The 24,826-nt window shown below is 56.5% G+C and overlaps 1 protein-coding gene across 1 annotated transcript in view; it reads left to right on the top strand.

Moving 5' to 3' along the window:
- The window catches only part of MEGF6 (multiple EGF like domains 6), a 42,506-nt gene extending 30,773 nt beyond the window's left edge, over nucleotides 1–11,733 (top strand). The window contains 20 exon segments of the mRNA XM_064363144.1: nucleotides 369–494; nucleotides 1,009–1,140; nucleotides 1,224–1,352; nucleotides 1,536–1,667; nucleotides 2,262–2,390; nucleotides 2,470–2,598; nucleotides 2,916–3,008; nucleotides 3,011–3,043; nucleotides 3,353–3,481; nucleotides 4,511–4,639; nucleotides 4,752–4,883; nucleotides 5,066–5,194; nucleotides 5,873–6,001; nucleotides 6,985–7,113; nucleotides 7,241–7,369; nucleotides 7,612–7,740; nucleotides 7,851–7,979; nucleotides 8,683–8,811; nucleotides 10,373–10,420; nucleotides 10,708–11,733. Of these exon segments, the coding sequence (XP_064219214.1) occupies nucleotides 369–494; nucleotides 1,009–1,140; nucleotides 1,224–1,352; nucleotides 1,536–1,667; nucleotides 2,262–2,390; nucleotides 2,470–2,598; nucleotides 2,916–3,008; nucleotides 3,011–3,043; nucleotides 3,353–3,481; nucleotides 4,511–4,639; nucleotides 4,752–4,883; nucleotides 5,066–5,194; nucleotides 5,873–6,001; nucleotides 6,985–7,113; nucleotides 7,241–7,369; nucleotides 7,612–7,740; nucleotides 7,851–7,979; nucleotides 8,683–8,811; nucleotides 10,373–10,420; nucleotides 10,708–10,766 (2,303 nt within the window). The 3' untranslated portion in view covers nucleotides 10,767–11,733.
- Nucleotides 11,734–24,826: the final 13,093 nt, after the last annotated feature.

The following is a 24,826-nucleotide window of genomic DNA, read 5'->3' as shown; positions in this document are numbered from 1 at the left end:
GGGCACACAGTCCTCCGGTGACTACGGTGGGGGAGGAAGAGCAGGCCCTACTCGGGCTCCTGGGAGCTCTCCAGGGTCCTGGATGGCCCGAGGGAGCTGCTTCAGCCTCTCCCAGGCTGCCCCCGGGGCCCTGCCCCTCCCCGCTCCTCCCATCTGTCAGTACCCCCTTCATCCCTCCCCTGCCTGTTCCTGGGAGCTGCCTGGGCACTCTGGGGACCCCAGCTGTGCTCAGCAGCCCCCCTGGGACCAGAGCCAGAGCCCATGTGGGGAGGCGTGGGAGGTGCGCTTGCCAAGAACGCCTGGGGAAAAGGCTCTGGCCCGGCCGCTCCACATGGGGTGGCTGAGGCCCCTCGTGCTTCCTCCTGCAGAGTGCCCGGTGGGGACGTTCGGAGTGAACTGCTCGGGCTCCTGCTCCTGTGGAGGAGCCCTCTGCCACGGGGTCACAGGGCAGTGCCGGTGCCCGCCGGGGAGGACGGGGGAAGACTGTGGGGCAGGTGAGTGCAGCGGCAGCCCCAGTTCTGCCTCCCAGACTGCAGGGCTCCGAGCTGGTGAGGCCCTGAACTGTGGGGTCCCGGCCCTGCGGATCCCAGGCCTGTCTACAGCAGGAGTGAGAGCTCATGGCGCACTGCCTGGGGTAGAGAGTGGGGGTCTGTGGCTGCCCTACCAAGCCCTTGGGGCCTGCAGGCTGCCCTCCCGGGCTGCTCCCTCTGCGTGAGGCTCTGTCTCTAACCGGCTGGGCTCCTTGTGTTGCCAGCTGAACTGTGCCTGGGGCTGTGCCTGGGGCTGGGGCTTCTCTCCTGTGGGTGGGCACCCCGAAGCCCGCAGCCCCAGGAGGTGCCTGGGGCCTCTGCTGACCAGATCCTCTCCCCTCCCCGGGGCAGGCTGAGATGGTAACAGTGGTCCTGCCTCCTTGGCCGTGGCTCCGGGGGCATTGTGCCCTGTTATGTGTATTGATGTGTTGAGCAAGGGCAGCTCTGGCACTGACTGACCGTGGGGGGTGGGCACTAGATTGTCCCGAGGGCCGCTGGGGGCTAGGCTGCCAGGAGATCTGCCCGGCGTGCCAGCATGGTGCCCACTGTGACCCTGAGACTGGAGCCTGTCTGTGCCTCCCTGGCTTCGTCGGCAGCCGCTGCCAGGATGGTTAGTGAGCTGGAGCCACCCCTGAGCCTGTGACCCGGGGTGGGCAGCCAGGCCCCCACTCACCCTCTCTCACTTGCCTGCAGTGTGCCCAGCAGGCTGGTTTGGTCCCAGCTGCCAGACAAGGTGCTCTTGTGCCAATGATGGGCACTGCCACCCCGCCACTGGACGCTGCAGCTGTGCCCCCGGGTGGACCGGCTTTAGCTGCCAGAGAGGTACAGGGTTGCCCTTTGTCCAGATGTCCCTCCCTTCCTTGCCCCTGGAGAGGCCTCCTCCCAGGGGCCTGGAGGAATGGGGGCTTGCAGGAGGCCGTGCCCTAGTCCTGAGGTGCCCCTGTGCCTGACTTGGCTGTGGCCTGCACCAGGGCCTGCGCTGGATGACCCCAGGTTCTTTTGCAGCCTGTGATAGCGGGCACTGGGGACCCGACTGCAGCCGCCCCTGCAACTGCAGCACTAGCCACGGGAGCTGCGATGCCATCACTGGCCTGTGTGTGTGCGAGGCTGGCTACGTGGGCCCACGGTGCGAGCAGCGTGAGTCCTGGCCCTGGCCGCACCCCCTCCTGTGCTCACACACACACACAAACATGCACGTACGCATATGCACACTGGGCTGGCCCTGGCCTGCCTTCCTGTGCCTTCTCTGAGCTTTCCCAGCCCCCACCACCCCACTCCACAGCCTGGACCAAGGCCCCACCCTCCCACCAACCTGCACCAGGCTCACCCAGAGCCTCAGCAGGAAGGGGCAGGGCCTGTCCCACTCCCGTGGGAGGCCTGACACCTGGGGGTCAGAGGAAGGGGTCTGCTTAAGACAGACCAGTGCCCCTCAGCCTATGCCCCCCAAGGCTTGGTTGGTGGCACTGGGGAAGGCCTGGGCAGGGTGTCCTAGAGGCAGCCACAGGGGAGGTTCCCCTCCCTAAAGCTGACACCTGGAGCTCCCTCAAGCCTCCCATGTCCCCACCTGGGTGGGGGACAAAGCATGTGAGTGAGCCCAGTCTCCCCTGGGTGGGAAGGGGCTTCTCACGAGCCAGCCTGTCCCACAGTCCTGAGGATGGTGGCGAGGCCAGGGCACAGCTGGGTCAGGCTCCTGGGCCTCAGGCTGATGGTGGGCTGGGCCGCATGTTTCAGGGTGTTCCCAGGGCCACTTTGGGCCTGGCTGTGAGCGGCAGTGCCAGTGTCAGCACGGAGGAGCCTGTGACCACGTCAGCGGGGCCTGCACCTGCCCTGCCGGCTGGAGGGGCACCTTCTGTGAGCGTGGTGAGTTGGGGCGCAGGCGGGGGCTGGGCCGGGCGGCCCCCAGCATGGGCCCTTCCACCTCACTGCCCGCTGCCCGCAGCTTGCCCGGTCGGCTTCTTTGGCTTAGACTGCCGCAGCGCCTGCAACTGCACCACCGGAGCGTCCTGTGACGCCGTGAACGGCTCCTGCCTCTGCCCCGCTGGCCGCCGGGGCCCCCACTGTGCTGAGAGTACGTGAGCTCCCTGCTCAGCCCAGGGTGCTGCAGGAGGGGGCGCTGGGTCCTCCGTGGGAGACTCCCTCCTAGGCCTGTCCCAAGTGTCCAGAGCCACCAGGCGGCCCCCTGAGAATGTCACTTTGCTCACTTGGGCCAGAGTGTTGGTCATTTTTTTGGCCACTCTGCTGAGTAGGTGGCCTGGGCCAGAAGGAGGGGAGAACTGGCGACAGCAGCCGAGGGGACCCCGGCAGATCTGCCCAGCTGCCTATGATCTGCCGCCAGCCCCTGGGGTCCTGCCTGCCCCAGGTCTGACCAGCCCTCTCCACCTGCAGCCTGCCCAGCCCACACCCATGGGCGTAATTGCAGCCAGGTCTGTGCCTGCTTTAACGGGGCCCCCTGTGACCCTGCCTATGGGCAGTGCCACTGTGCCCCGGCTGGATGGGGCCCTCCTGCCTGTGGGGTAAGCCCCGCCCAGGAGTCCAGGAACCAGAGTCCAGGCCTGAGTGAGGGTGCTGGCCTCCTGCAGAGCCCACAGGACACCTGGCACCTGGGGGAGGGAGGAAGGGGATATTAGGACTGAGGACTGTGCCTTTCACGTGTGCCCCTCTCCAGGCAGGGACGGTGAGTCCAGGAAGGGCCTGGCAGGTCATCCTAGAGGCACCTCCTGCAAGGTCCCTGACCCCAAAGTCCAACATTAGGCTGGAAAGCCAGACGTGCCACGGGGCCAGCTGGCTGGGGCTGCAAGTTGCTCCCTCTTCCCTGGCCCCAGCCTGCCCTTCCGGCCTGTATGGCGACAACTGTCAACATTCCTGCCTCTGCCAGAATGGAGGGACCTGTGACCCTGTCTCAGGCCACTGTGCGTGCCCGGAGGGCTGGGCCGGCCTGGCCTGTGAGAAGGGTGAGCTCTGGGTGGCAGAGGAGGGGCGTCCCCCAGTGTGGGTGGTGCGCCTGGCCTGCAGGCCTAGGAAGGCTCCCAGATCAGGGGGCAGTGCCCTGGGGTGTGGGCTTCGGGCCTGTGTGCAGGAAGCGTGGGCTGGGGTCTCCTGGGTCCCAGGAGGCAGGACCGTCACCCTCATTCTGCTGTCCTGCCAGTGTCAGAGCTGCCGGCTGAGCACCGAGGGTTCCCGTTGGGAGGGTCTTGACCCACGAAGCTAACCTGTGGGGGTGGAGTGCCGCTGCTTTGCCTTGGTGGGGGTGTGTGGCCCCTGCCAGCCCAGTGGTGGGTGTAACAGAGGATGCTCTGGGGCTCAGGGGCCATGCCTGTTTCCTGTGTGCAGAGAGAGGCCCCTTCACCCCTTGTCCTGGAGCCTGTGCTGGCTGGGGGCCTCCGGCTGGTGAGGGTCCGGCTGCACCTGCTGTACCAGCAGGGCCTGGTCCACCCAGTGGGCCTCAGCCCCTCCAGAGCCCAGACACTCGGGCACCAGGGCAACACCGCCTCGTTCCTCACAGGCCCCGCCTCCCACCGAGGCCCCTGACACCAGCTCCCTTCCAGCAGGGGCACATCCCCACTGCTTGGGTGCAGGCTGGGCGGCCCCTTGGGTCTGCTGTCTGGGGGAGGCCTGGGCCCTCAGCTGGCCTCAGGGCTCTTCCTGGCTCCCGTCACCTCGGAGCTGAGCCCCGGCTGCCATCCCCACCTCCCTTCTCCTCACTTTCCTTGGGGTGTGGCTGCCAGAGGCTGAGCTCTTTCAGGCCTGGCTGTGAGGGGCGCTGTGCCTGCCGGCGGGGAGCCCCCTGCCACCACGTCACTGGGGCCTGCCTCTGCCCCCCGGGGTGGGGGGGCTCCAGGTGTGAGAATGGTGAGCACAGCCCCCAGTTCAGCTGGCACCAGGTGGGTCCTACCCACAGCGCCCACTCCCGGCCTGTTCCGGCCTGTGGTTCCCCAGGGGCCCCTACCACGGAGGCCTCCCCAGCCCTCATGTTTCTGCAGCCTGTCCGCGGGGCTGGTTTGGAGAGGCCTGTGCCCAGAGCTGCAGCTGTCCGCCCGGCGCTGCCTGCCACCACGTCACTGGGGCCTGCCGCTGCCCCCCCGGCTTCACCGGCTCCAGCTGTGAGCAGAGTAAGGGCTCCCAAGCCCCTACCCGGAGGAGGGGCTGCATGGGGGAATCCAGAGATGCCGCCCATTCCTTGGCTGGGCTGGGCCTGGACCAACTCGGCCTGTCTGCACCCAGCCTGCCCGCCTGGCAGCTTTGGGGAGGACTGTGCACGGATGTGCCGGTGTCCTGGTGAGAACCAGGCCTGCCATGCTGCCACTGGGCTCTGTGAGTGTGCTGCTGGCTACCACGGCCCTGACTGCCGGCAACGTGAGTGCTGCCCGGGCCCCCAGCGAGCTCCGGAGTCCTGCCGGCCGTGCTGGGCCTCAGTTCCCCTGGTCCCTGGGAAGGCCCTCGTCTGCGGGTGGAAGATGGGGCATATGGGGGCCTCACGGGAGCTGCCGTGCTGTGTTCAGCGGCACCGGGGAAGCCTCCAGTCCCTCTCCCTGCAGGTTGCTCGCCCGGGCGGTATGGGCCAGGCTGCGAACAGCTGTGTGGGTGTCTCAACGGGGGCTCCTGCGATGCGGCCACGGGGGCCTGCCGCTGTCCCGCCGGGTTCCTCGGTCCCGACTGCAGCCTCAGTGAGTGACTGGTGGCAGCAGGGCTGAGTGGCACCTCCTGTGTCTCCGGGGTAGGGCCAGTAGCCTGCAGGAGGACAACCCCGCTGCCCACCTCCCTGCCCGTTGACCCCTCTGGCTGGGTCTGGCCGCAAGCGGTGTTCAGGCAGAGGGGCAGAACAGACCCGCTGCCCTGTGGGTGCCTGTGTGGCCCCAGGTCCCCGCCAGGCTCCCAACAGCTCGGTCCCCGCACCTGCTGTGCCTAGTGACCTGCACCATGTCCACCAGGGGCTGGAGCACAGCCGGGCACAGAGGTCAGCCAGGCACAGAGGTCAGCCGGGCACAGAGGTCAGCCAGGCACAGAGGTCAGCGGGGCAGCTCAGCTGTGGCCTAGTGTCCTGCTGGGGAACACACCTTTTCCCTGAGTCCTGCAGGGCCTTTCCACTTCTGGGACCCCAGCAGAGCTGGCGGGGTGGGCAGGGGCAGCAGTGAGTCACTACAGAGCAGGCGGCAGCAGCTTGGCCCCTGCAGGACCTGCAGGTGGAGGGGAGATGACTGGGTGGCTGCATGGCAGCTGGCTGGCCCCACCCCGTCTGAGGCAGACACAGGGTCACCTCACCCCATTCCATCCCATCCCACCTGCGGGGCTGGCCGGGCAGGGAGAGAAGGGAAGCTAGCCACCCTCACCTTCCTCCCCGGCAGCCTGTCCGAAGGGCCGCTCTGGCCCCAACTGCACCCACGTGTGTGAGTGTGGGCAGGAGGGGGCCTGTGACCCTGTGACCGGCACCTGCCTCTGTCCCCCGGGAAGAGCTGGCATCCGCTGTGAGCGAGGTGAGTATTCACTCTGGAGGGCGTGCTCACCGGCCCTTCACAGAGATGTCACTGGATTAGCCATGGGGACGCTGGAGGGGTGGCCCAGCTCAGGCTCCTACACGTCCTGGTTGCCACCAGCTCCCCACTTGACCCTGGGGCTGAGGCAAGACTGCTGTATCGTGTGTTGACTGCACTGCACTGCCCTGCTTGGGGGAATGGGCCATCCCACATTACCCCAGCCCCTGACTCCACACTTGGCCTCTGAGGCTCAGGCAACCCAGTGACCTCATCCTCATCATGGTGACTGTGGGGGCTGCAGGCCTGCCTGGCTCCTCACAGGAGGGATTGGTGGCCGCCTTCTGCCTGAGGGCAGAGTCCTTCTGGCCCTTTCTGCCAGGCCCAGGGACCAGGGACCGAAGGCCTGGTCCCACCCTTAATCTGTTTCATGGGGCTGGCTGCGCCAACATCAGTTCTTGGCCTTCGGGGCTCACTGGGAGCCTGTGGCAGCAGACGGTTCGGCTGGGAGGTAGTTTGGCCCCACCTCACTCCCAGAAAGGGTAGTGCCATCGGGCTGGTCATCATGTATCAGGCTGTAGCAGCAGGGCCGTGGCCCGCCACCTCTGAGCCCATGGCAGCCCAGCCACGCTTCTTCTCAGGCCTGGAGGATATATACTCACTCCCAAGCTGGAGAGAGCTGGTATACAGGGGGCCGCTGCCTCCATGAAGCCTTCCAGGAAACCCTCCCGCAGCCTCACCCAACCCCTCCATCACTCAGCCACCCTCAGTTCCTAGACCAGGCCTGGCACTTGCAGCCTGAGATGACCAATGAATGAGAGGGTGCGGCTGGTGCCACTCCCTGCCATGTGCCCACCCAGCAGGTGGAGACTGGCACTGATGGGCCTCAGGGAGCATTTGCTGACTCTCAGCCTGTGGGGACACGTCCCCAGAGGGAACCCAGTCCTTGGCCAGAGCTCCAGGCAGCACCTACTTTCTGTCCCTAGGCTGCCCCCAGAACCGGTTTGGCGTGGGCTGTGAGCACATCTGCTCCTGCAGAAACGGGGGCCTGTGCCACGCCGCCAACGGCAGCTGCTCCTGTGGCCTGGGCTGGATGGGGCCACACTGCGAGCTGGGTGAGTGTTCGGGGCCCGCGGGACCCCAGCATCCCTTTGGGGATGTGCCCTGGGCTGCCACAGCGTTGGGCAAGGCTGGTGCCTGAGGGACCATCCTCCTGCCCCGCCCGCCCTGCTCTGTCTGCAGCTTGTCCTCCTGGGCGCTATGGAGCTGCCTGCCGTCTGGAGTGTTCCTGCCGCAACAATGGCACATGTGAGCGCGCCACGGGCGCCTGCCGCTGCGGCCCCGGCTTCTACGGCCAGGCCTGCGAGCACCGTGAGTTTCGGGCCTGGGCAGCTGGGCTGGGGCCCGCTCTGAGCCACTGTCCGCTCCTCCCGTGTGGGTGATCTGGGCAGCAGTGAAGTGGCGGGGAGCCAGCAGCAGTGGGGAAGGATGAGGAAGGGCAGGAGGGGGCTTCTCACGGGTCCCTGAATTGGCGGGTTTTACTCACTCTGGGCAAACTGGATGTTTCTGCCACCGTGTGCCCTGGGCTTGTGGTAACCGGCGTCCTCCTTCAGCCTGTCCCCCTGGCTTCCACGGGGCTGGCTGCCAGGGGGTGTGCCAGTGTCAACACGGAGCCCCCTGTGACCCCATCAGTGGCCGGTGCCTCTGCCCTGCCGGCTTCTACGGCCACTCATGTGAGAAGGGTGAGTGCTTCATGCCCTCTTCCTCTCCCCAGCCTGAACCGCCACTCCCTGGCCCCATCCTGTCTGGGTGTAGGGCAGGAGGGGGACACTGAGCCCACTGCCCTCACCAGGGTGTGAGCCAGGCTCATTTGGAGAAGGCTGCCACCAGCGGTGTGACTGCGATGGGGGGGCACCCTGTGACCCTGTCACCGGCCTCTGCCTTTGCCCACCTGGGCGTTCAGGAGCCACCTGTAACCTAGGTGAGTCTGGGGTCCTGCTTAGGAAGGTCGTGGGTATGGGTCTCTGTCAGTGACCAGTATCAATCAGTTTGGCCCTACCTGTGCCAGTCCTGGGCTGGGCACTGTGCCCTCCTGTGGCCTCTGCACCTGGCCCATGTGCCCTGGGGGTGGAGTCAGCTGCTGGGACAGGCAGTGCCCAGCACGGCATCCTGCTGGAGGCTTAGGCCAGGCCCTGCCCTGTAGCCGTCCGCAACATCCCAGGAAGGCCGTGGTCATGGTGGGGGGCTCCGGTTGGGTAGAAAGACTTCCCTGATCTGCCAGCTGTGGATGAGGGGGCATCGAGGGGGCTGAGGATAGGAGGGGCCCTGCTGCTGGGGCTGCACACCTGGCCTTGTGGCTCTTGGGCCTGCTGTGCCCTGAGGGGGCATCCCTGACCACTAGCTCCCATTTGTCCTCCTGGGGCAGGGCAGGCACGTAGTGACTCTGGGTGTGTACCTGGGGCCTGGGCTTTCTCAGGCAGGGGCTCACAGGCTGCAGAATGTGGCCAAGGAAGGTGGGGCAGGGACTGTTTACCCCTCAGGGGAAACCAAGGTATTAGCTCCCCTGCAACCCCAAGCAGAAGGCTTCACTCCACCTGGGCTCTGCTGGTGGCCCCTAGGCCCAGGGTGCCCAGCCTGGGGAAGGCGGGGATCATGCTCAGGTCTGTCTCCCCCTGCCCTTGCAGATTGCAGAAGAGGCCACTTCGGACCCGGCTGCGTCCTGCACTGTGACTGCGGGGGTGGGGCTGACTGCGACCCTGTCAGTGGACAGTGTCACTGTGTGGATGGCTACATGGGACCCACGTGCCGGGAAGGTGAGCTGGGCTCCTGTGGCGGGCGGCGGGGGGGCGAGTCACCATCCCCCCATCAGCATCAGCTCCATCCTGGCAAAGACCCATCTCTCACCCACTACAGAGTTGGCTGGGCCACCGTTTGGCTGTTCAGCCATAGTGAATGTCATCTGTCCCTGCCTGGTACCCAGAGTGTCACTTGGCTTCTGACTGGTGGAGTGTGAGCTTCCCAGTCACTTAACCAAGGGACAGGGGTGGGCTGTGCTGCTGGCCGGAAGCAGCCCATCCTTCCCAGCCCCAGCAGCTGCAAGGGCGGGCTACAAACTTGCCTGGGGACCTGAAGAGGGCTGTGACCCCATGGCAGGGCTGGGTCACCCAGTATGGACGGACGATGGCCATCCCCCCTCCTCCTGCCCCCCACACACATGCACCAGGGTGTGAAGGTGTGTCTGTGCACAATATGCAACAGTGTGGGCAGCAGGGTGTGTGTGCACGTGTGCCAGGACGTGTTGGCAGCCAGTGTGTGCCAGTACATGCACACAGTCCTGACGGGCAGCAGGTGCCTGTGTGTGCTGCTGTGTCCTGTGTGCGTCAGTGTGTGAATGTGGCCAGCGCGTCTCTGCAATAGTGCACGCATGTGTGGCCGGGGGCACAGGCGTGTGTGCCAGGCATGTGTGAGCATACTCCAGCACCTGTGTGCAGGTGGCTTCTTAGCCCCTAGGCCCCTGAGGCTGTGCTGGAACGTGCTGTCTGTGAGCAGGGCTTTTGGGATGCCCCATTGGCCAGGCCAGGCTTTGCTGCCGCCCCCACGCCTCCCGTGTACCCCCCAGTGGTGTTGGGCAAGGTGGTCTCTGCAGAGGGAAGTGAGAGGCAGTCTTGGGGCCCGAGCAGGGCAGGACATGTGGGCGGGGCAAAGGCGGGGCTCCAGGCTGCAGGCTTTGCCTTTTGGCTAACTGGGGATTTCACACTTGGGGTCCTCAGCTTGGAGACCCCCAAATACAGTCTTGACGCTGTGTATGTGTGCATCTCTTTGTGCCACTCCAAGGTAGTCCTGACTGCATACTGTTCAGAGCCATAAGGATTCCCCATCTCAGTGGAGCGGGGCGGGGCGGGGCGGGGCAGCAGCCTGTGAGCTGGTGCAGGGGACAAAAGGCTGCCCGCAGCGGCATCTAGTGGTCAGCTCTGGTACTGCACCACGGGCTGCCGGGCACCTGGGCTGGGTGCCAGGGGCAGTGCCTTGACATTGAGCTGGAGGTCTCAGAAGCCTGGGGCCTCATGGGCAGGGTCTTGCTGGGCGTGGTGAATCCTGGGTCCTGAGCCCTCCTCTGGAGTGGACTTGGCTTAGCATTGGGTAAAGCCCCTGATGTCGAGGGCAGCGGGGGCTTGGAGGGGCTGAGAGCTTTCCTTTGGGGAGATGGGAGAGAGCCCCCACCCACTGCCAAGTGCAAAGAAGTGAGAAGGGAAGGAGGCTGTGTGGGGAAAGTGGAGGTCCCTGCAGGCCTGGGTGGGGTCACGCCTTGGGGCCATTACTGTGGCCCACTCAGGGCTAAGGATGCTAACATGGCCTGGTCTCTATCCCCTCCAGGTGGGCCCCTCCGCCTCCCCAAGAGCCCGTCCCTAGCCCAGGGCCCAGGTAAGGCACGTGGGGAATGCCCACGGGCTTGCCAGGCGGGTGGATCACGGCAAAGTCAAAGAAGAGTGCTTAACTATAATCTGGGCCCCGCAGGGCAGTGGCTGTTCCTGGGGCCCAGAGATCAAGGCCGGGCCAGAGCTGGGAAGGATGGGGGCCCCCCCTTCCCTCCCCTGCTCTGCTGGGCTGAGCTGCTAGGAGAGGGGTGGGAGGGGCAGGTGCCAGCCCGGAGCCCAGTCTGTTTGGGGAGCACCCACCCCGCACTGGACTGGCCTTTCTCCTTTCCCCAGCCACACTGCCCATCTCCAGCAGACCCTCATCCCGGAGCGGTGGACCGGCGAGGCACTAGCAGAGGCAGCCCTGTGGAGCCCACCTCTCGAGTCCCAGCCAGAGGGGACCCAGGCCTTTGGTGACCACTGAGAAGGACACTGCATGGGTCCAGAGCTCCTGGAACTGCCGTTCCTCTGAGGGCCGTGGAGAGCTGTAGACAGCCGAGCAACCCGTCGCTCTTGGAGGCTGGCGTGGCCTGGAGCAGTGAAACCTCACGTGGGCGCCGGAAGAGAGGCCCCTCCTTGCTGGCTCTGCAGAACCCAGGGGCTCGCTCCCGGCCTGGGCTGAGGAAGCCCTGCTCTCCCCGAGGCTTTGAGTCGGACCGAGGACAGGTGTGGGCGCCGGTGTGGGCACAGGGCCACTGTCCTCAGGCAGACTTTTTGGTGCTAGGCCCTGGGACTGGAAGCCCGCCTGTATTTATGTAAAGGTATTTATGGGCTGCTGCACAGCCCTCGAAGCCCGGGGTCAGCTGGCAGCTGCCCGCCGTCTCCCGCCGATCCCCAGAACCCCTGATTCGGTCTGCAGGGCCCTGCGGTCTCGCCAGGCTGCCGGCGTGGGTACCATGTTATTGGATACAATGAGTTCTAAATTTCTCTTCAAAGAATTACTATGTCAGCATGTTCAGCTCTCTGATTCTTTAATTTTCTATTTTAAAGTTTAAGTTCCTTGTCATTTCTTCTCCACCAGTTCTAATCAATTCACATCTGCTCCCCTCCCCCACTCCATCCTGACTCATCCGGTCACCTGCTCCGACAGGCCGGTAACCGTCCTTCCGCCGAAACACCCACCCTGCCACTCCAGCGCGGATCCCCACTCTTTTTTAAAACAGCCAGTCGGGATTAGTCTAGCTTGTGCGGTCTAACCCTAGCCAATGGGGGCGACACAGCAGTAGGGGTGACCCCGCCAAGCCTGTGGCGGCCATCATGGCTCCATCCATGCCCCCCGACCCCTTCAGTAGGAGTAAACCGCCTTGCCGGGAGGATTCATCTTCGAGTGTTCTTTCTTTTGCGGCGTCGACATTTTACTGATAATTCCGGGCGCTGGTCCGGGTTCACCATCCTCCTCTGGGTGCTCTCGGACCCACTCTCGTGAGGAGGTGCGTCCTGCGGCCTCACTTTACAGCAGCCTCGTGGGAAAGGGGTGGGGACCCACCCACGTGGCGAACAAGCCCAGCCTCTCAGCAACTTGAACGACAAAAATACCGCGGCAACTAAGCGACTCTGTGCACAGACCACGAGAAAGACGCCGCGGGATCCGGTCAAGTATTTCCTTGGTGGTCGGGGCCAAGGTAAGAAAAGCTGAGGGGAGGGGGGAGTGGGTGAGGGAGGGGGAGGGGGGAGGGGAGGGGGGGGAGAGGAGGGGAGGGGGAGGGGAGGGGGTGAGGGAGGGGGAGGGGGGAGGGGGAGGGGGGAGGGGGAGGGGGAGACGGGTGCCTGGGTCTGGGTCTGGGTGCGTGAGTGTGGGGGAGGAGAGGGAGAGTGGGCAGGGGGTGGGGGGAAGAGGGGGTGGGGGTGGGGGTAAAAGGGGCAGGGGAGAGAGGGAGGGCGGACAGGGGGCGGCGGGGAGGGGGGAGGGCGGGCGGGGGTGGGCAGTAAACTATTTCTTGGTCAGAATATACCAAGGCAAGAAAAGCCTCGGGGTGGGGGCGGTGAAGTATTCCTTGGTGAGGGTGGCTTGAAGGTTAAAAAGAGGTAAGGTATCTTTCAGGGAGAATTGAACCTCACGTAGGGGAGGCTAGACATTTCCAATAAGGGAAATTGGGTCTCACCCTAAAAGGTGAGAAATTTCCAGTAAGGGAAATTGAACCTCACCCCAAAACCAGCAAGACGGGGAACACCCCAGGCAAGCCAGGGAGGAAGGACAAAGACGGTAAGGAGGAGATTCCCCTCGATGGCCCCGAGGTCTCGTGTGAAAATACTGGAAGGGTCATGAAACGACTAAACAGAAGAAAAAGCAGGAGATGATAAAATGCTCCTGTTTTATTTGGACTCAGGGACCCATCTTCAAGCCCTCAATCTTCTGGCCAAAGGTTGGGTCGAATGAGGATGTAATGTGCCAGCTTCTAATCCAGCATGCGAATGATGAAAGTCTCGTGTCTCAGGAAGAACGGGACTGCGCTCTTTGTTGGAGGCAGGGACCTGTCTTCCTTTTCCCCTTAAAAACAAACAGGGAAGAATCCAGTCTGGCAGCTCAGAAGGAAAAGCCAGAGAAGCCAGTCCCTAAAGACTCCAGCGCATGGGACCCCCTAGATTATCTTCCCCGGCTCGGCGACCCCAGTCCTCCTCCTCAAGCAGCCGCTGCCCCCTCAGATCCATTATCCCTCCTCCTCATAACCCTGACTCTTGGGAATCACCATCCCGTGAGCCTGTTCCCTCCCAACCTAAACACCCCTCTCTAAAAGCCTGAGGTAGAACAGTGTAAAAAGGATATTCAGAATTTCCCATTTCCCCCCACACCTAAAGAGTCAGCTCTCTCTTCCCTTTGAAAGAGGTGCTGCAGGGAGTGGGGTTGGGAGGCACTGGCTTTGTAAATGCCCCCTTAACGAGCTCAGAAGTCGGGAATTTGAAAAGGGAGCTTAAGCCATTACTAGATGACCTTTACAGAGTGGCAGATCGAATTGACCAATTCTTAGTGTAAATCCGGTCGCCTCGCCGGGTGCTCGGACGCACACCCCCCTTTTTTTCCGAGAACTCGGACACGTCACCCCCTTGCACAGCCTAGCCTTCCCTTAAAAAAATCCAGCCAGTATGTAAACGAAGTCTTATAACTCTAGCCAATAGCAGTCTAGTCCTGTATGCAAACAAAGGCTTGTAACCCTACCCAATAGCAGTCCTGTCTTTCCCACACCCTGCTCTCCCACAACCAATCGAACGCCTCCACTCCCTATAAAACCCCATGTCTGAGAGGAGTCCATGCGACTTCTCTGGCACTTCCTGTCGGACTGCAGAACCTCGCCCGGGAGCCAAATAAATTCACATTGGATCTTTTTGTGCTGGCCTCAGTTTCTTCATTTTAAACTCGGCGAGAACTTAACAAACCTTACACTTAGGACCTCAGTTATACACTTGCGTGGAGTTAATGTCCACCTGGGGCATCCTCTTTTCAGGGGAAGAAGGGAGTATAATTCGCAGGCTGCTATGGCAGTTTGGGAGCGGGAGCTGCCTCCCGGTCAAAACGTTCCTACTGCGGACCAGAAATTCCCCGCCTGAGACCCCTGGGGATAGTAACAACGCAGATCACTGGGACAACATGCAGGACCTCAGGGAGATGGTAATGAAAGGAATTCGGGAATCAGTACCCTGAATTCAAAACCTTCCTAAACATTTGATATACATCAGAAAAAGGATGACGGACGGGCCATAGGTTCCTAGACAGACAGGGAGCAAGTGAGGCAAGGCGCAGGCCTGAATTTGGACGATCCCCTTTGGCAAGGAATGTTGAAACTCCAATTTGTCACTAAAAGTTGGCCAGACATTTCAAAAACATTACAAAAGATAGAAAATTGGGAAGACCATCTCATAAGAGAGCTTCTCAGGGAAGCTCAGAAGGTATTATGTAAGGAGAGACGAAGAAAAGAAAAAAGAAAGAAAATAAAACTGATGTTATCCACCTTCCAACAGATGGCTCCAAACCCGTGTACTTTTAGACAGGGCTCCCAGGGAGCCGGAACCTATAAAGGGTCCAGACTCTCCTTTAAAGGACCCCAGGCTTCATCCGGAAGACCAAGGCCCTCGTTTACCAGACCCCCTAAAGAGTAGCGGGAGCAGGAGCGAAGAATCCCAGAACTAAGAGGGAGGAAGGGCAAGCCAGGCGCTACAGATGTGGAAGGACAGGTCACTTCAAGAGGGAATGTCCCCATCTAAGGAAGGAGAAAGAAGCCTCCCACTCATGGCTTCCGAGGAAGAATGGGGGGTCGGGGGCTCTGTCTCTTTGCTCTTGAGTCCCAGCAGGAGCCCTTGATAAATTTGGAGGTGCGGCCTAAACATGAGCTCATCGCCTTTTTGGGCGATTCAGGAGCCGCCTGCTCCTCTGTTTCTTCCCCCCCGCCCCGTCTAATGTTGTCTGCTCCTCAGAAGAACTTTTAGTCTCTGGGGTAAAGGGGGAAGGATTTTAAACAAGAATGTAGAAAGCACAGACGTCAAATACCAGGATCGCTCAGCTCACGCTCAGCGTTTGTTAACCCCCGAAGCAGGGACGGACTTACTGGGCTCTAATGTTGAGGTTAGGCATAGGTCTATGGATTAGCCGAAGAGGGCTTCTCGCCTTGTTAAATCTACTCATCCCCGCAGATGAAAAATATATTAATCCTAATGTCTGGCCCCTAGAAGGGAACGGAGGAAACTCCGGGGCCCTGCAATCCACACCAAGCTGAAGACCCCGGGAGAAGTAGTGAGAAGAAAGCAATACCTCTTCCACTAGAGGGCAGGAGAGGGTTGAAACCTACATATCATCAAAGACCTCATTAAAGACAGGCCTCTCAAGCCCTGTATGTCCCCCATAACACCCCGATACTGCCAGTCAAGAAACCAGATGGGTCATAGCGGCTGGTACAGGACCTTAGAGCTGCCAACCAGATAGTCCAGACTACTCACCCCGTTGTCCCCAGTCCTTAGACCATCCTCAGCAAGATTCCGTATCATCGTCAAGGGTTTACTGTGGTAGACTTGAAGGATGCCTTCTGGGCATGTGCCCTGGCTGAAGTGGCCAAGATAGATCTGCTTTTGAGTGAGAGGAGCCTCATTCAGGGCGGGAACAACAGCAATGGACACTCTTGCCCCAAGGGGTCACAGACGCCCCTAATCTTTCCGGCCGAATCTTAGATCAAATATTAGAAAAAGTCATCCCGGAGCAAACATGCTTCCTTCAGTATGTGGAGATATTCTTATATCTGGTGAAGATACAGAGAAGGTAACTGACTTCTCTACACATATTCTTAACCGTCTGTAGTTTGAGGGGCTACGAGTCTCACAGAGAAACTTCAGTATGTGGAGCCCCAAGTTAATTATTTAGGCCACTTAATAGGTGCAGGCAATTGAAGAATGGGGCCTGAAGGAGTTGAGGGAATCATGTCCCTACCCTTGCCTCAAGCTAAACAAAAACTCAGGAAATTTTTAGGGTTAGTTGGGTGCTGCCGCTTACACATCGCCTCGTGTGCACTACGCAGGAAACTGATCAGAACCTTGCCCAGGAGAAGCCTGACCGGCTCCTTCGGACTTCCGAGGAAGCTGATCAAGTCAAAAGGCTGAAAGAAAGGCTCATAACCGCCCCCGTTTTAGCCTTGCCCTCCCTTTCCACTCCAACTTTTTGTCAGTGTGGACAATGGTGTAGCTTTAGGAGTGCTTACTCAAGAACGCGGAGGCCAACGGCAGCCTGTGGCTTTCCTGTCCAAGGTCTTAGATCCAGTCACCTGTGGATGGCCTCAGGGCATACGGTCCATCCATCACGGCCACGGAGATGTGAGCTGAGGAAGCAGAACGTTAACCCTTGGAGGAAAATTGACAGCACGCCTCGCCAAGTTAGAACTATCTTAAACCACAATGCAGGGAGATGGCTTCCTGACTCATCTTAAAATATGAGGCCGTTCTGTTAGAAAACCATGATTTAACATTAACCACTGGTAATTCACTCAACCCAGCAGGTTTCCCAACAGGGAGTCCAAAGCTAAAGAGAGAGCACACGTGTTTGGTCTTAATTGATTACCATACAAAGGTCCGGCCAGACCTAGGAGAACTGCCTTCAGGGCTGGGCGGCACTTACTCGCAGATGACTCCTCCCCCGTGACTGAGGGGGAAAAGACACAAGGGGAATTCAGTAATTGATGAGAAACTCGTGTAGAAATAGAATCAGGAAAACTGCCTAATGGTTGGTCTGCTCAAACGTGTGAGCTGTTTGCACTCAGCCAAGCTTTAAAGTCCTTACAGAACCAGGAAGGAGCCATCTATACTGACTGTAATATGCCCTTGGAGTGGCCCATACATTTGGAAAAATTTGAACTGAACGAGGTCTCATTAATAGTAAAGGTCAAGACCTGGTCCACAAGGAGCTAATCACCCAAGTATTGATGAATCTGCAGGTGCTGGAAGAAAGAGCTAGTGTCCATGTTCCCGGGCACCAGAAAAGTCTTTCTTTTGAAAGTGGAGGAAATAACCGGGCAAATCAGATGGCCAGGCAGGCGGCTGTTTCTTCTGCAATGCGTCCTTTTCACTTAACTCCCTTCCTCCCTTCTCCTACCATAATCCCCATTTCCTCTTCCACTGAAAAAGAAAAACTGATAGGAATAGGTGCCAAAGAGAATTCAGAAGGAAAATGGATATTGCCAGAGAGGAATGCTATCTAAACCCCTTATGAGGGACAGACTGTCTCAGCTACATCAAAGGACCCATTGGGGCCCCCACGCCATGTGCGATGCAATTCGCAGAGTTTATGGCTGTGTAGGCATTTATACGCTGGCCAAACAGGTTACAGATAGTTGCTTCGTATGCAAGAAAACTAATAAACTGAAAAAAGATGGCCTCTGGCGGGGTGGGGGGAGAAATCCAGGCTTAAGGCCATTCCAAAGCATCTAAGTTGATTACACAGAAATGCCTCCAATAGGTCATTAAAGTATTTACTAGAGACAGTAGGTCCCTTCACTTGCTGGGTCGAAGCTATCCCCTTTCAAATGCAACGGCCAACAATGTAGTCGAGGCCCTCATTGAAAATATAGTACCCAGGTTTGGACTAATAGGAAATACCGACTCAGACAATGGGACCCATTTTACTGTACACATCATTAGAAAGTTACCCCAGACGTCAGACATCACATGGGAACACCATACTCCCTGGCACCCACCCTCATCAGGGAGAGTAGAAACAATGAATCAGACTCTAAAGAACCCCTTAACCAAATTAGTCCTAGAGACTTGGTTGCCATGGACCAAGTGCCTTCTTATGGCCCTGCTGAGAATCCGAACTGCCCTGCGGAAAGATACTGGGCTTTCTCCTTATGAGATGCTCTACGAATTGCCTCATTTACATGCCACTGCTGACATCCCTACCTTTGAAACAAAAGATCAATTCCTTAGTAATTATATGCTTGATGGAGAGATCCAAGATGGCTGATCACTAGCAGCTCGGGATTGTAGCTCCCAGAGAAAGCACACAGAATGAGAGGACGCCAAACTTTCAGACGAATTTTTGTTACCCACGGACCAGAAGATTCCCAGCGGAGGAGCCCCACGGGTCGCCAGGGCGACTCTTGTGGCTGGCATTGCAGTTTTGCTGGTGCCCCGGCGCGGTGGTTCTTGGTGCAGAGTAAACGGGACTGGGTCCCCTTTTGATTGACGTTTGGATCTCCGGGAAGGCAGAGTCACCCATTTACCTGATTGAAAAAGGGACTCAAGAAGGAAGCCAGACCGGAGACTCCCGGGCAGAAAAGCACCACGAAAGCACCACGAATCTTAATGCCGCTGTTTTGGCCGGTGCAGTGGGTTGCTCAGATTTCGGCGCTGGGAATCAACAAGTTGGACGTCCACTTAGAGACCTAATTTGAAAGTAGGCAATTACAAAGACGACAGGTGGATGAACTTACAATGATGGGAAGAAACCAGCGTAAAAAGGCTGAGAATACCCAAGATCAGAATGCCTCTCCCTCTACAGGTGATCACAGTTCCTCATCAACAAGAGAACAAGGCCTGATGGAGAACAAGTGTGTTCCCATAACAGATTTAGGCTTCAGAAAGTGGATAATAAGGAACTTTAGTGAACTAAAAGAACATGTTCTAGCCCAATGTAAAGAAACTAAGAACCTTGAAAAAAGGTTTGCCGAAATGCTAACGAGAATTGACAACTTAGAGAGGAATATAAGTGAATTAATGGAACTGAAGAACACAATACGAGAACTTCGCGAAGTATGCACAGGTTTTAACAGTCGAATTGATCAAGTAGAAGAAAGGCTATCAGAGGTCGAAGACCAACTTAATGAAATGAAATGAGAAGACAAGATTAGAGAAGAAAGAGTAAAAAGGAATGAGCAAAGTCTCCAAGAAATATGGGACTGTGAAAAGACCTAATTTACGTTTGATAGGAGTACCTGAATGTCATGAAGAGAATGAATCCAAGTTGGAAAATATTCTTCAGGATATTATTCAGGAAAACTTTCCTAACCTAGTAAGGCAGGACAATACTCAACTCCAGCTAATCCAGAGAACACCACAAAGATATTCCTCGAGTAGAGCAACTCCAAGACACATAATCGCTAGATTCACTAGGGTTGAAATAAAGGAGAAAATTCTAAGGGCAGCCAGAGAGAAAGGTCACATTACCCATAAAGGGAAGCCTATCAGACTCACAGCAGACCTCTCACCAGAAACCCTACAAACTAGAAGAGAGTGGGGGTCAATATTCAATATCCTCAAAGAAAAGAATTTGCAACCCAGAATCTCATATCCCGCCAAACTAAGCTTCATAAGCGAAGGAAAAAGAAAATTTTTCACGAACAAGCAAGCACTCAGAGATTTCATCACCACCAGGCCTGCGTTACAAGAGCTTCTGAAAGAAGCACTACACACAGAAAGGAACAACCAGTATCAGTCATCCCAAAAACTCACCAAAACATAAAGAGTATCTCTATAATGAAGCATCTACATCAACTAATGGGCAAAATAGCCAGCTAGCATTAAATGACAATATTGAACTCACAAATATTAATTTTAAATTTAAATGGATTAAATGCCCCAATCAAAGACACAGACAGGTAAATTGAATAAAAAGTCAAAACCTATCGGTATGCTGTATCCAGATCTATTTCACAAGCAACGACATAAAAAGACTCAAAACAAAGGGATGGAGGAAGATTCACCAATTAAATGGAGAGCAAAAAAAAAAAAAAAAAAAAAACAGGAGTTGTAACTTTCGTCTCTCACAATATAGACTTTGATAGTAACAAAGACTAAAAGAAACAAAGAAGGACATTACATAATGGTAAAAGGATCAATGCAACAACAGGAGTTAATGATTATAAATATATATGCACCCAATACAGGAGCACCCAGATACATAAGACAAGTTCTTAATGACTTATAAAGAGACCTGGACTCCCGCACAATAATAGCGGGAGATTTTGACACCACATTGTTAATATTCGACAGATCAACGACATAGAAAATTAATAGGGACATCTATGATTTGAACTTAGACCTGGAATAAGTAAACTTAGTGAATATTTATAGAATTCTCCACCCCAGGTCCACAGAACGTACATTTTTCTCAGTATCATATTACACCTATTTTGAAAGTGACCACATAATTGGAAGTAAATCACTCTTCAGCATTTGCATAGCATTTCACAGACTTAAATGAAATATTGGTTGGCTGCTTGTTTATTATTTTCTTCCCTTATTCCTTCCTGTCTCCGTTGTTAGGCACAATTATCGGCATAAAAGAGGTTTTTAATACCTATTTTCAGATTGCATTCCAGCCCAGGCAATAGAGCAAGAATCCTGTTCTCTCTCCCCCTTTTTCTTTCTCTTTCTTTCTTTCTCTCAAAAAAAAAAAAAAGAAATTATATACTTGGTCTATCTTGTAACTTTCTCCTTTAGAGAGGCGAAACCAAAGGCCTCTGAGCACAGACGCCGCCCCTGGAGCTCCCAGTGCATCCACATCGCCTGGGGATCACGTCCTCATCAAAGGCTGGAGAGAGGAGAAGCTCAAGCTGGCCTGGGAATGACCCTACTTAGCGCCCTAACTACTGAAACCGATGGACCTGCCACATCTGAGTCAAGGAAGCGCCACCCCCTCCAGAATCAGGGGCCGTAGTCCCAGAGGAAACCCCTACCAACCTAAGGCTGAGAAAAATTTAACTCCTTCACCTATTCTATTAAACTCTCTTCTTTCCTCGCTCTGTTGCTGACCATCTCGTTATGAATGTAGCCGAGTCAATTTCACCGCAAACTGTGACCTTTGATGCTTGTCTTGTGACAGCCCGTGGGGACCTACCTAGTCAGAGACAGCGTTCCACTTCAGAAAAATACCCGTGTCCTTCCTGGCTGTGCTCAGACTGGGCATCAGTGAATTGGGACCTGTCCGACCTGCCCGGACCCTCGTTGCTTGAACCCCAGAGAGCGACCGAATTATATCAGGCAAATAGGCAGTTTAGGAGTTCAGGCTTTATTGGAGAGTCTCCGGGCGGACTGGACTCGTGCCGGGGGAAGAGTCAGCAGTCTCGCGCCGACTTTTTTTGTTTGGCGGTTTTTATAGGGGTAGAAGGATTGGGGGAGTGGGAGAGCTGATTTGGCAGGTGGTAATGAGTCAGGTTGGCTGTCGGGGGGGGGATGTCTGCCGGGCGGGGAGCTTGTCGGGCCGGAAGTTACTGGAGAGCTGGTGGAGTGGATGGTGATTGGTTCAGTTGGTTGCCCGGCCGGAAGGCTGCTGGAATCGGGCCGAGCCAAGGCCGTAGACAGAGTGAGATAAGGGACCCTCCTTGCGAGGGAGGAGGGGGCTTTCGTCATCCGGAAGTTAGGCACTTTCCATGTGGCTGGGGGGGGGGGTGCTCAAAGGTCCTCCACCAGACATTCCCAACTCCTTAAAGAGGAAAAAGGGGCGGCGGCTTTCTTTCTGGCTACTTCCTGCTGATTTTGGGCGGCGAAAGGGAAAAAGGATAAGGAGTTAGGTTGGCTGGAGGAGGTTAGGGGTCTGGAATGAGTGGCTGCAGTAGCATTTGATTAACTGTGACCCGAGTAAGTTCCTGGAAGCGCCGCTGTAGAAACTGTAGAAAACAAGGAGCAATGAGTAAAATTAGGCAGACAACTATTAGGGGCCCGAGCAACGGGGATAAAAGGGTGTACATTGAGGAAGACCACCATGCTGTGGCTTCAGTTGAAAACTTCTGGTTTTGTAGGTTAGTTTTAATTTTTTGGAGGTTTTCAATTCGGGTTTCTACCAAGCCAGATTCATTGATGTAGTAGCAGCATTCTTCTTGTAAGAAGATACAAGTACCTCCTCGTTCAGCAGTGAGCAAGTCTAGAGCTCTTCGGTTCTGCAAAGCAACTTGGGCTACAGAGGTGATCTGTCGTTGGAGGGATGCCAGGGACTCAGCAGAGTTATCAATAGCTGCTTGGAATTGCGAGGTTAGGCGAGCTAAGGCTTGGTGAGAGTGGCTTAGTGCTCCGCCCCCTAACCCAGCCGCCAGTGCTGAACTAGCAAGGGAGAGGCCTACGGCGAGGGGCAGAAAGGCAGCCCGGCGGGTGCGGTGATGTGGCATTTGTTGTATTTGAAATTCGGCTGGGGAGTAGATAGTCGGGGGACTAAGGTTACTGGGAGGCATAAGAGAGTTGGTGGCAGGCTATTATGGAGAGTTTTTGTTAGGGTTTTGTTATACTAGAAAAAGGTTCCCTGTGGGGCTGTTAAATTAGTAGTTACCGGTATGGTCCAGTTACAGTTAGGGTAGTTTTGGCCTACAGAGTAGCATATTGGCAGCTGTGTGAAATCAGGTGGAGTATAGAGACTTACTTCCTTGATGGGAGGGAAGGGAGAAGTGGAGGCAGATGTCTTGAGAGGGAAGGGATAGGGAACAGCAACAAAAGGGGTTTGTCCCAGTGAGGCGCACATGAGGCACGGGGTTAGGTTGGTTAGCCCGGAGAGGTTGGCTAGTGTAATGCCTTCCTTAAGGAAAGTGAGCCAGGAAAATGGAGATGACTGTGGCTGTAGGTGGGTAGTTAAGGTTTGTTCTTGTTGTTTTATGGCGGTATGGACTTCATGTACTGTGCGCTCATATGCTCGCCATATGTACAGATGGGAAGACGGATAGGAGGTAGTGTCAGTTTCATATACTGATGCCTTTTGGGGAGATGTCCAGCGACTATCCCAAGGGTCAGTTATTATAAGGGAGAACTGGGTGGAACCAATTATGGTGTTTCCCTCTCCATCTATATTTGGAACAATTTTTAGGCGAGAGGGGTGATTCTGCGCTCTTGTGGCTGGGTGGGTGGAACACGTGCCCCAAGTGCACCCCATGCAGGAACGCCAGGAGGTAGTTTTACATTCTCCTGTTTGATCGTGCTCAAAACAGAGTAGAGGGTATGGGTAATGGATGTTGTTAAACTTGGTAAAGTTTAGATAGATGGTGGTGCTGCACCCTGTTGAGGGGCAGTCCGAGGTTGCAAGGAGGTGATTATGGCTGTAGGGGGGGGTGTTACAGATGAAGGTGGTTTTGGTATAGTTTTCAGTTAGGTAGAACCTCCATACATAAGGGGTGTGGCTGCTAGACCTTGGTAAGTTTGATAGATAGAGGGCCAGTAGGAACAGCTTTCCATAGTGAGGGAGATCCATGGGGGGCCTTTTTTACCCGGGACAGGTGGATCCAAGATTGGATTTCAGCAATTTTTATGGCTGATGGGGTGGTAAGGGTAACGGTGTATGGTCCTTCCCATCTGGGGGCAAGGGGTTTTGGGGAGAGGGATTTGATAAAGACTGAGTCACCCGGAGATACTTTTTGGGTAGTTTCGGATGACTGGATGGGTTGGGGAAGAGAAGCGTTGGCGTGTTCCCTGAGGAGGTTTCGAAGGAGGGTGAAATAAGGGAGGTAACTATCTAGGGGTGTGACGTTGGGTGATGGGGGAGTTGAAAGTAGGAAGGGGCGACCGCACAGCAGCTCAAATGGGCTTAGCTGTGATGGGCCTCGGGGGCTTGCTCGTAGCCTGGTGAGGGCTATAGGGAGTAAAGTGACCCAGGACTGGCGGAGCTCAAGCATAAGTTTGGTTAGATGTTCCTTGATGAGGCCATTGGCCCGCTCTACTTTACCAGAGGATTGAGGATGGTAAGCAGTGTGTAATTTCCACTGGATTCCTAGAGAGGTAGAAACAGCATTAATAACTTTAGAGATGAATGCTGGGCCGTTGTCAGATTGTATGGTAGCCGGGAGTCCGAAGCGTGGTATGATGTCCTGGATAAGGTGAGTGGCTACTGTTTCTGCAGATTCAGAGGCTGTGGGGTAGGCTTCGATCCAGCCTGAAAAAGTGTCAACAATGGTTAGCAGATATCGGTATTGCTTGTGCTTTGGCATGTGGGTAAAATCAATTTGCCAGTCTTGGCCAGGTAGGAACCCACGTAGTTGATGAAGCTGACGCCGAGGATGACAGGAACCTTGGGAGTTGGTTTTTGCACAAACAGTGCAGGAGGATTGGACTTCCTGTATTGTATTAAGGAGGTGGTGGGGGTGAAAGAGCGGGCTGAGGAACTGGTATAAAGCTTTAGGTCCGATGTGGAGTGAGTTGTGTATGTCTTGGATTATTTGATACCTTTGTTTTTCAGGGAGAATAAGGAGGTTATGTTTGAAGGCCCATTTGTCTCGGAATTGAACTTCGGGTGAGGATTGAAGGTTGGCTAGTTCAGTGGGGGAGTATTGAGGGTTGTAGGTTTTGGAAAGGAAGCAGAGGGTGGCTGGAGGGGCCTTTTCCCTTGCTGTGGCTCTGGCAACTGAGTCAGCAAAGGCATTGCCTTTAGCCACAGGAGTAAGTGTGGATTGGTGTCCCTTGCAGTGGATGATTGCTACCTTGCTGGGGAGCTGGATTGCCTGAATAAGCTGAGAAATGAGCTTTCCATTGAGAACAGGGGTACCTTTAGTGGTGAGAAAACCTCGTTCTTTCCATATCATGCAATGTGTGTGTGCAATCAGGAAGGCATATTTGGAGTCTGTGTAGATGTTTACTGCTTTTCTGGTTGCCCAGACTAGCGCCCGAGTGAGAGCGACTAATTCAGCTTGCTGCGAGGTAGTTCCCAGGGGTAAGGGCTGAGTTTCAATGATGTCAGTGTCTGTGACAATGGCATAGGCAGCCTTTCGGGGTCCTGGGGTGTTAAGGGCTGAACTGCCATCGACATAGAGAGTAACTGAGGCAGTTGGTATTGGCTGGTCAGATAGATCTGGGCGCAGGGACTGGCTGAATTTAAGAATTTCTGAGCACGAGTGTTGTGCTGGAGGTTTTGAGGGGAGAGGGACAAGAGTGGCAGGGTTTAGTGGAGAGCAATGTGAAAGAGTGATAGCAGGGTTTTCGATGAATAGTAGGTGTAGAAGTTGGAGTCGGGAGGGTCCGAGATGAGATAATG

Source organism: Aotus nancymaae, unplaced genomic scaffold, assembly GCF_030222135.1.
Source record: "Aotus nancymaae isolate 86718 unplaced genomic scaffold, 86718_ANA_hifiasm-v0.15.2.pri h1tg000053l, whole genome shotgun sequence".
NCBI classification, from domain to species: Eukaryota; Metazoa; Chordata; class Mammalia; order Primates; family Aotidae; genus Aotus; species Aotus nancymaae.
This window is presented reverse-complemented; position numbering and strand designations above follow the sequence as displayed.